This window comes from Carassius carassius, chromosome 38 (assembly GCF_963082965.1).
Source record: "Carassius carassius chromosome 38, fCarCar2.1, whole genome shotgun sequence".
Classification (NCBI taxonomy): domain Eukaryota; kingdom Metazoa; phylum Chordata; class Actinopteri; order Cypriniformes; family Cyprinidae; genus Carassius; species Carassius carassius.
Genome location: NC_081792.1, coordinates 23,647,936 through 23,658,903, shown reverse-complemented (window position 1 = coordinate 23,658,903; position 10,968 = coordinate 23,647,936). Strand labels below are relative to the sequence as shown.

The 10,968-nt window shown below is 46.2% G+C and overlaps 1 protein-coding gene across 1 annotated transcript in view; it reads right to left on the bottom strand.

The window, feature by feature from the left end:
* Nucleotides 1-1,076: 1,076 nt before the first annotated feature.
* Nucleotides 1,077-10,968, bottom strand: part of LOC132119592 (NTPase KAP family P-loop domain-containing protein 1-like) — a 34,788-nt gene continuing 24,896 nt past the window's right edge. The window contains exons 3-5 of the mRNA XM_059529688.1: nucleotides 3,933-4,067; nucleotides 2,024-3,840; nucleotides 1,077-1,488 (exon numbers count right to left, since the gene is read on the bottom strand). Of these exons, the coding sequence (XP_059385671.1) occupies nucleotides 1,240-1,488; nucleotides 2,024-3,840; nucleotides 3,933-4,067 (2,201 nt within the window). The 3' untranslated portion in view covers nucleotides 1,077-1,239. The remainder of the gene's footprint in view (nucleotides 1,489-2,023; nucleotides 3,841-3,932; nucleotides 4,068-10,968) is intronic.

Genomic DNA, 10,968 nt, shown 5'->3' with positions numbered 1-10,968 from the left:
ATAGTTTTTGGGTATGTAATGAATTAAACCTTTGTTATCGTCGGGAAGAAGGAGGCGGGAACCGGCGGACAATCAAACAACATTTTAATAAATCAAAATAAACACAAAACAGCGCACTAGCCCCTCACGGACGACTGGTGCGCGCAAATAAAAACCAAAACACAACTAAAAGCCCAGGCCTGGTCCTCTCTCGTCCTTCACTGTCGTCGCTCCAGTTTTATATCCTTCCATCTCCTCCGTGGGCCTCGAGACCGGTGGGTCGAACAGGTGTAGCTCATCTCCAATCACTCCACCGGCCTCGCTCCCATGTCTCTCGGCCCCGCCCCACTCGTCACAGGGTACTCTACCCACCTCTGAACCTTGTACAGTGACCTCAGAGATAGATTTCAAAATATACCTTGCTGTTTATTCTGTTTATTTGTAGGCTACATTCCCTTCGTATTTTTAATTCTTACAAAAGATGAGGCCCAATGAGTGCGAGGCAGGCCTTTTGGTTTGTCCAGTTTGTTAGGATGTTTAGGTAACCAGTTTCATTGTGTGAAACATTATAATTTACAAACACAAAATTTGGCTTTGTAAAGTCCAATATCTTGTGTGATCAAATTTAATCTTCCTTCACAGTTCAGATCGATGGTCTGAAAGTATTAACCTTATGAATGGTGTTATCATTGGACCTGCTGTGTATTAGGTGTAGATGTGTAGGGAATAAGTGCAGACTAGCTGAACAGTCTTTCATGTTTTTAGATAAGATGTTTGCGCAGTCTTATAAGGTTTGTAATAGCAGTCATTGGATAGGATCAATACATTTCAATTAAGCAAGCTAATATTTATGTAAGTTTAACTTGGATGCATAGTGTATTACCATATTTACTTTATTATGTTGATTCATTGCAGAAATGACATTAGCAGTTTATTTATAATAGGACCATTGAAAAAGATTCTTAATAGTTAAGAGAAACAAACCTACTTATTCCCATTATAAATAAAAATGCATGGTACACATTTGATCTGTTTGAAGACTGAAAATTTTCTCCATAACAATGCTCTATTTTTAAATGTCATCATTTGTTGAGCAGTCTGATTCGCTGGTGTACATTTACAATCTTGTTTTTGCTTTGTCGTAAGGGCATTATATTTTGTAGTTAAGCAGTACTGTTTCCTGAAACCTTCTTATTTAATTGCAAGCAAGCACAGGAGGAAAAATGCAGTGATGCAAACTTCAAGGTCAGTTTATGCTGCTTACTGGTCATGGCCAGATGGGCATATGACCACTCCAGGGTGTCTGTCGTTTGGAAGAGTTTTTGCCTGAGCTGGCCGACCAGGAGGTATGACCCCAAGGAAATGAATTTTAAAAGTCATCCATTCACCCAGAGTCATTTGCAGGACTTGCCTGAGGTCTTTTGGGTCACTGAAGAGAATTGTTCTGCCATCTATGAAATTTTCTCTTACCGTTTTGAGGTATTTCTCTGGGAAACTCAGTTTTGACAGCTAAAAGGGGAGAAATGTACATTAAAAAAAAATGCACAAATAATTTTTAATATTGTAAAATAAATATCCAGCTGCGAGTTCAAACATTTAGGGCTGGTATTTTTATTTTATTTATTTATTTATTTTGTATTAATGACTTTTATGAAATTAATACTTTGATTCGGCAAGGATGCATTAAATGTATCAAAAGTGACAGTAAAAACATTTATAACGTTACAAAATATTTGTATTTCAAATAAATGCTGCTTTTTTTAAGTTTCATTCATCATCAAAAGTGGTATCATAGTTTCTGCAAAAAATTTTAGCAGCACAACTGATTTCAACATAATAAGAAATATAAAACTGGAGTAATGGCTGTTGAAGATTCAGTTTTGTCATCATAGGAATGACATTTTAAAATGTATTAAAATAGGACAGTTATTTTAAATTGTAGTATTACTGCTTTTACTGTATTTTGATCAAATAAATGCATCCTTGGGGAACGTAAAAAAACAACTAAAGCTTTGAATTTTTTTTCTTAAAAATGATGACAAACCTCTTGACAAATATCTTCCATTTTCATGTTCAGTACGGTTCGTGATGAAAGGGACAGGAAAGCATTTCTCCCTGCTCTCTTGAGTCTGCGGCTCCCACGGACCCTTGCCAGTTCATTCTTGATTGAGTAGTTTAAGTTCACTGTGCAAAGCTTAAACATTTCCAAGTCCCCTACCGTAAATTTGAAGTCTTTCCTAAGGAAAATCTCAAACAGCTCAGGGTCCCCATCTTTTTCCAGAAAGTTCTCCACTGCATATCCAATGATGAAGAGCTCCAGGCTATTGTAATTGAACACTTCCCATAGTGTTTTGGTATCATCAGCAGCACAGTATGATCTGTCTATCTCGTCACTCTGTCGGTCATCTTCAACACACTGAAGAATCCAACTTAATCTGCAAGGCCAGCGGTCCACCAAAACCACCCATGCAGCAATTTTCTCTGGAGGTGGAGGCTCTAATTTTCGGATCTCCATAATCAGAATAGTAACCCGAATGGAGTTAATCACTCGTCTCATGGACATTGTGTCTCCAGATATGTAAGTCTGAAGTTTGCTTTTATCTCTTGAGGTGATGCATGAAAATGCAGACTTAGTTAACTTATCCACTTCTCCTAGATTAAGTTCTGCTGCAGCAAAGTTTCCTGTTTTTGGTATCAAAGAAATGGCTTGTTCTTCTTCAGTCTCACTATATTTTACTGAACACTCATCTTCAACCGAGAACAATGTCCCGGGACATCTTAAAGTAGACACTCCAGTCTCCTCAAGAAAAACGTCTTCAGGTATCTCAGACTGACCACGCACAATGTTTTCAAAGATGATTGACTTTGATGCATCAGATAGTCGAGGTACAGTGAAGGGCAGTGTTATTATACGATCTAGAAATTCAAATGCAGAGTCTCTTTTGCTTAGACAGTAGTCTGCCTGTTGGACCTGTCTAACCAGGACTTCCGGATCTACAGCAAGCACAGAAATGAAGGGACTCTCTTCATCAGATAGGAGAATATTGATGGCATCCAAAACGCCTACGATTTTCTTTGGTGTGCAGCGGTCCAAGTTTGTGATCTCCAGCACTACCCTGATTCTCCTCCTTTCAAAGATTTCCATGAAGTAAATGAAGCAGCAGAGCAGCCTCATCTCCTTCCGAACTTCATGCATCAGTCCCAGTTGCTGACTTACCTTCTTGTTGTCCAGCCCCTGTCTAATTCTGAGGTCCTGGTTGAAGATGAGGTTCTTTAATAGTAATAATATAAATCTTAGAGCTCCTACTGCAGGAACACCAAGTACAGCGATGGCAAAACCTTCCAGTGCACCATACCCACTTGACTCCACAACCTTTCCTCCTTCTAAATGTTTCTTCAGGTCAGGAAATCCAAATATGATAAGAGGAACCAGAATAACAAGTGAACCAATGAATCCTATGAGTATTAGTGCCCAAATGGGAATGCAGCCCAACTTTTTTGACCTCCAATTCTTTGGAATATCCTCAATCTTCTTTTTCCCTGCACCTTTCTCTGCATTATGTTGGGCTATCCGGAAAAGGCTTAGCTGGAGTTTACCGAAGCTGTTCTGAAGAGCCTTGGTCAACTGCATTACCAGTCCCGCCCAGAGAAAGTCACTGCCTGCAAAATGCCATGCACTGAACCTCACAAACATATAACGAATGTTCTTCATGTTCTGGTTCTGCTCTGTCCACAGAGGATGATAGAAGAGGAGCCGCAAGATCAGAAAGAGCATGTCAGAAATAGAGGGTGTAATTGAGCGAGGCTTTGGTTCCCTTGTGTACTTATCTTCTCTTCTTTGGGCCTCTTGATTCATATGAACTGAAAAAATATGAGATAAAGTGGAAGAAACATTAAAATCTCCAGGACTTTTGTAGGACATCTGGGAGGGTTGATCATTTAAAAAAACTTACCCTCAATATTCTTGAGGACCATGTTGATCCTGTTGTGACATTCTGAATACAAACCCACCGTCACAGGAGAGGAGACTTTTATGAGGGTTTTTGATAATGCATAAGCATACACATTATCAGAAGGGACATCTGTCACTGTAAATGAAACACAGTTAATAGCTGTAATATATATATATAAAAAAAAAAAAATCATGTTATCTTCACTGTAACACAATGATTTATGCCTTTACTACCACAAGGCATAATTGAGCCTAACCAATTGTTTGACCAGTATTTGTTTTAAGGGTCAAGTCTACCTCTTCATCTATTTTTTTTTCATTCATGAGCAATAGGATGATGTTAACACGTGGGTGAAGCAGGTCGCATAAATGTAGATAACACCAATGACTAAATATAGTATAATAAATGTGCAGAATAAATCTTTATGGGTTTATCTGAAAGGGCAAAATCCCCCTTTCATTCCAACAAAAAGAAAGAATAATTTATTAAATATTAATAATAGGTGGAGGCAGGGCCACGTTATCCTAATGGGCAACATGGAATGCAGCCCAGGTCCCTGAACACTAGGGGGCCCCTGAGTCATTTCTCTTTTGCATTATACAGTATATTGGGTTACCAACCATTACGTATAATACAGAATCTTGCCGTGTTTAAGACATCAGTTTGTCCTCGATTTGCAGGCAAACGCAGTGTGACCACACTTTAAAAAAAATAAAAATAAAATTAAAATAAAAAAAAAACTAAAAGAAATTGTTAAATGAGTGCCAGCTATGGCTGCTGAACACAAACCATAACATTTATTTATACATAACACAATATGAGTGCCGATTGCTGGTGGGAGGAGTGTGGCCCAAATCAGGCTTGTGATCTTACAGCATATTATGTGACCCATGACAAGATAAATAAAATATTGCATTATAATGGTAAAATGATCACAGAAGTTTGTGTAGTATTGTTTAAATCTAATCTCTGAAATGGCAAGTCAAAACAGTATGAAACGTATCATTTCAAAATTGATCAAATAAGTTAATCAGTCAACTGCAATAAACTGCACTTAATTATAATTTTTGTATTTTATTTTATTTTATATTATTATACTATTAATCTTAGAATCCTTAGAGAGAGAGAGAGAGAGAGAGAGAGAGAGAGAGAGAGAGAGATCATTTAACCATTATCATGCAATATGTATTTGCTTTACCACATACATTTAATAATATGCTGTCATGCACAAGAATTAAATAACATGATCATAAAAGTATTTTATTTTTATTCTGATATTCGGTATACGTGTGAGGCTTTGTGTGTGGAACAGATCCAAACCATTCAGGGATATGTATCTCCTTCCTATGGTGCCCTGCACATGACATGCCAGAAAAAAATAAATAAATTGTGTTTCTTCCCTCGATTTACAAAATCATTCCTTTAATTTCAAAATTTATAAATCGAGGGAACGAAACAGTAGCTTCACCATGAACATGATTTAGCATACTATTTTTTTTTCTACATGCCATTGTGCGGGGCTCCAGGGCCGGCCAGCGGCATAGGCGGTATAGGCAAATGCTAAGGGCGCCACTCATCCATAGGGGCGCCAGAATGAGTGAACGAGTGAATTTTTTTTTTTTTTTTTTTACATATTTTTTTTTTAGAATAGGCTACTATTTAAAAACCCTTAATTCGAAATACTACCAAATAAAGCAAAAAAAAAAAGTCAGGCTCTTCAATCTTCCCCCGCCCATCGAGTGCTTGAAGTGCGTCAGAAACGTACTCGGTTACTAAACGTAACCTCGGTTCTCTCTAGAAGAGCGAACGAGTACTGCGTCTTAGCTAAGACGCTACGGGAAAAGTCTCTTTTCACGAAATACTGAAGCAAAAAATTATCCTTAATTTTGTATTTTTGTAAAGCGCATTTGCAGCAGTACACAGCCATAGGCGAGACGGCTCGTTCGCTCATTGGCTTGTTCTGCGGCAACTGCACAGCCTATCGAGCGCGGGCTGATGCAACATCAGACCAATAAGGGCGCTTCGCCCCCTTCTTGCCACTTCCCGCCGAAACGGGTGTGGCCCAACCTATAAAAGGAGCTCGAAAAAGCTGACTCACCTGATTTATTTCATCGCCGAAGCGAACCAGAGTGAATCGTGCGCACGGCAGAGAACGCAGTACTCGTTCGCTCTTCTAGAGAGAACCGAGGTTACGTTTAGTAACCGAGTACGTTCTCTTACGAGAGCTCTCTCGTACTGCGTCTTAGCTAAGACGCTACGGGAACCCAATGTAAAACGCCGTGCGCGCAGGGATCACACACCAATAAACCTGAAGCAACGCCCAGGATTTACAGTGCACAGTCACCTGAGGGACTCACAGAGAGTCCAGGACAGAAAAGGGAAAAAGCCCTCCGTCCCATATCTAGCAGCATCCGTAGATGCGGCAATATGACGTCACACAGCCGAGGCAAGGCCTGACCAATGTGGCAATGCGGGTCTTACGCAATACTGCCCATATAACAGTCGGCAGCGCATAGCGCTCGTGAACTCAGAATTCCCCTCAGGGCCCTGATTCGCCTATACCGACAGCAGCCTTGCTTGCAAGGCGGGAACCTCCAGGTTATAGAACCTGATAAATGTAGACGGCGAGGCCCAACCTGCCGCCATACATATATCCTGCAAGGAGATCCCAGTAGACCACGCCCACGATGAGGCGATGCCTCTTGTGGAGTGTGCTCTGACGCCCAACGGGCACTGAAGGCCCCTGGAAGCGTAAGCTAACGCTATGGCGTCAACTATCCATCTGGATAGAGTCTGTCTCGAAACAGCCATTCCCTTGGAACGCCCACCGAACGAGACAAATAGCTGCTCCGTCTGCCGAAAGGCAGCAGAGCGAGACACATAAGCTCTTAAAACCCTGACAGGGCAAAGAAGACTCGAGTCTCCATCCTCCCCTGACACCGGCAGGGCAGACAGGGCAATAACCTGAGCCCGAAACGGTGTGTTGAGGGATTTCGGCACATAACCGTGCCTAGGTTTGAGTATGACTCTTGAGTCATTGGGCCCAAACTCCAAGCACGACTGGCTCACCGAGAGCGCGTGCAAATCACCCACACACTTCACAGAAGCGAGAGCCAACAAGAATACTGTCTTGAACGACAGATGCTGAAGGCTAATCGATTGGATAGGCTTGAAAGGGGGACCTTTCAAGGCCTCCAAAACCGCCGCGAGGTCCCACATAGGGACTGACGGAGGTCTGGGAGGATTCAGCCTCCTAGCTCCTCTGAGGAACCGGATGACTAAATCATTCCTTCCTATTGACTGACCGGACGCCGTTTCAGAAAACGCCGCGATGGCAGCCACATAAACTTTGAGCGTGGATGGGGCTCTGCCCTTATCCAACAGCTCCTGAAGGAAGGAGAGGACCTCCGTCACCTCACAACTAAGGGGTGAATAACCTCGAGCTGTGCACCAGCTGGAGAACACCGACCACTTCGAGGCATACAGACGTCGTGTCGACGGAGCTCTAGCCTGAGTGATGGTATTTAGCACTCTCACTGCGAGATCTGCGGGTAACCATTGAGTGCCCATACATAGAGGGACCACAACTCCGGTTGAGGGTGCCAAATCGAGCCCCTGGCCTGCGAGAGGAGGTCTCTCCTCACTGGTACCGGCCACGGGGCGACATCTGCTAACTGCATCAAATCTGGGAACCATGGTTGGTTCTTCCAAAGAGGTGCTACAAGCAGTATTGAACATCTCGTTTCTCTCACCCGTTCTATCACCTCTGGAAGGAGGGAGACGGGAGGGAACGCATAAAGCGGGCAGCACGGCCATCTCCGTGACAGCGCGCTTTCGTTCTTGGAAAAGAACGCGGGGCAGTGAGCGTCTTCGTGGGACGCAAAGAGGTCCACCTCCGCCATGCCAAATCTCTGCCACAACAGCCGGACTGTTTGCGGGTGTAGAGACCATTCGCCCGTAGGAACATTGCCTCTGGACAGCCTGTCTGGACCCAGATTCTGCAGTCCAGGCACATGCACTGCTCTCAGCGAGCACACGTTGCGCTGAGCCCAAATCAGGAGGCGTTCCGTCAGCCTGCACAGGTTTCTGGACCCGAGACCGACCTGGCGATTTATGTAGGACACCACGGACATGTTGTCCGAACGGACTATGACGTGGTGATCCTTGATATGGGGACAAAAGCGCGTCAGCGCGTTCTCCACTGCCAGCATTTCCAGGCAGTTGATATGATGGAGCTTTTCCCATTCTGACCATAGGCCAAAGGACGGTCTGCCTTCGAGCAGCGCTCCCCATCCCGAAGTGGAGGCGTCCGTCGACACCATTTTCACACTCGGGGAAGTCCCCAGGCTTACACCTGATCGGTACCAGCCGTTCGCTGTCCAAGGTGCTAGAGCCGCAACACAGCTCTGATCGACCTTGAAATGCAGCCGGCCAGACGCCCACGCTCTGCGCGGCACCCGAGCCTTCAGCCAGAACTGCAGGGGGCGCATGCGGAGCAGGCCCAGCCGCAGAACCGGAGATGCTGAGGCCATGAAACCCAGCATCTTTTGACAGTGTTTGAGCGACACAGTCGCGCCATAGCGGAAAGAACTCGCTGCACGCTGAATGCCCATCGCGCGCTGTGGTGACAGCCGCGCCGTCATGGAACACGAGTTCAGAACTATACCCAGAAACAGGATCGTCTGACTGGGGTTCAGCGAACTCTTCACCCAATTGACACTGAGGCCGAGCTTCTCGAGGTGATCGAGTAAAACGGCTCTGTGGTCCATGAGCTCCGCTCATGATCGGGCCAGAACCAGCCAGTCGTCCAAATAATTCAGCACTCGTGTGCCTCTGAGTCTAAGAGGAGCGAGCGCTGCATCCATGCACCTCATAAACGTACGAGGAGCTACGGACAAGCCGAATGGCAGGACTGCAAACTGGTATGCCTGGCCCTCGAAGGCGAATCTCAAATATCGCCTGTGGTTTGACGCTATCTGTATTTGAAAATACGCGTCCTTCAGATCTATTGACATGAACCAGTCCCCTCTGCGAATCTGCGCGAGGAGCTTCCTGGTCGTGAGCATTTTGAAACTGCGTTTCATCAATGCCTGTTCAGCTGTCTTAGATCCAGTATGGGCCGGAGACCCCCGTCTCTCTTGGGCACCAGAAAGTATCTGCTGTACAGCCCCCCCTCGCTTTGAGACACAGGCTCTACAGCCCTTTTGCTCAACAGTTTTGATATTTCGGCCCGAAGTATGTGTGCTACTTCTGTTTTGACCGTAGTTTCGACGCGCGCTGAAAAGCACGGTGGGCGTCGAGAAAACTGTAGCGTGTAGCCTCTCTTTATAATGCCTAGCACCCAATCCGAAACCCCTGGAAGCACTGACCATGCATTTGCATGAATGGCTAAGGGCTGGATGCGAAACGCGCTCTGTTGACTGGGCAACGGCGGCGCTCGAGTGTGCTGCGCATCTGAGGCGGGGAGCGCGCTGATCACAGCGGGCAGATCGCTCTTCCTCGACCCCGTTCCGGCGCTTAACCGACTGGAGGGAGGCTGAGCGGGTCCCGTGGGACTCGATATATCTGCGAGTAACCGTGGGCTGCATGTGTGCACTTTTACCACTTTAAACTCGCTGTCTGCCTGTGCAGAATGTACGTGCACGGGCCTCGTTTTTACAGAAGCCCCGCGCCGTATGTGACATAGTGTATGTGGGCACTGGGAAGTGGGCACGTTTACTATGCGGCGCGCTCGACCGATCTGTGTCGATCTTATGTGCGCTAGCCCTGTGTGCAGGGCTGTGCTTATATGTGGAGATGGGCACTGGGTAGTGGGCATCGTCACTGCATTTATAGCACCATCGGCCGTGGCCGGACGAGCATGCACGGGTTTCGTTTTTACAGAAACCACATGACGCGTGTGACATAGTAATTGTGGGCACTGAGGGGTGGGCACGTTTACTATGCAGTGTGCGCGACCGACTTGAGTCGACATTATGGGCGCAGGCCCTGTGTGCAGGGCTGTGCTTACATGTGGAGATGGGCACTGAGGAGTGGGCATCGTCACTACATTTATAGCACCATCGGCCGTGGCCGGACGAACGTGCACGGGTTTCGTTTTTACAGAAACCACATGACGCGTGTGACATAGTGATTGTGGGCACTGAGGAGTGGGCACGTCTACTATGTAGTGCGCGTGATCGACTTGAGTCGCTTTTATAGGCGCGAGCCCTGTGTGAAGGGCTGTGCTTATATGCGGAGATGGGCACTGAGCAGTGGGCATCGTCACTACATTTATAGCACCATCGGCCGTGGCCGGGACACCAGAAATTACACCTTTTCGGGAAATATCTGTTTAGCCGTGATAACGGTTTTCGTGTGCAGGCAAGCGGGCAACCGTACAGGCTTGCGCATTGCAAACAACGCTGAAATAGTCACAATCTCTGGAAACTGAAACAGCGGCGCGCTTAGGTGAGAGCCCGGCCGCAGCGGAACTCGTACACCGGCGCTTCGATGAAGCAGCCATCGTGTGTAGTGCCGACGCAGCGTCATGCAGCATGCGTAGATGGCTTTCCCAGGATGGCTTCGGGGCTCCCGGCCTCACCGTAATCCTCTGCCGCGGTCCCCGCGGCGCGGGGCGACGGCCAGTAGAGCGAGAACGGGGGTTTCGAGCTGCGTTGCTGAAGCTGTTGTGATAACGGCTTTTGTGTGCAGGCAAGCGGGCAACTGTGCAGGCTTGCGCATTGCAGAAAACGCTGAGACAGTCACAATTCCTGGAACTGAAACAGCGGCGCGCTTGGGTGAGAGCTCGGCCACAGCGGAACTCGTACACCTGCGCTTCGATGAAGCAGCCATCGTTAGTAGCGCCGACGCAGCGTCACACAGGAGGCTTTAGATGGCAACACCGCTTTTGCCGCCGTCCAGCAGAGGGCGGACAAAGGTGCGTCGCTATCGCCTGTTCCACCGGCGGAAGTGAGTGGTAGTTCCTGTTTTTAGCATCATCAGTGTGGAGAATGCTAGTGAGACAGACGAACGAGTTCGTGCTGAATATGGAGCG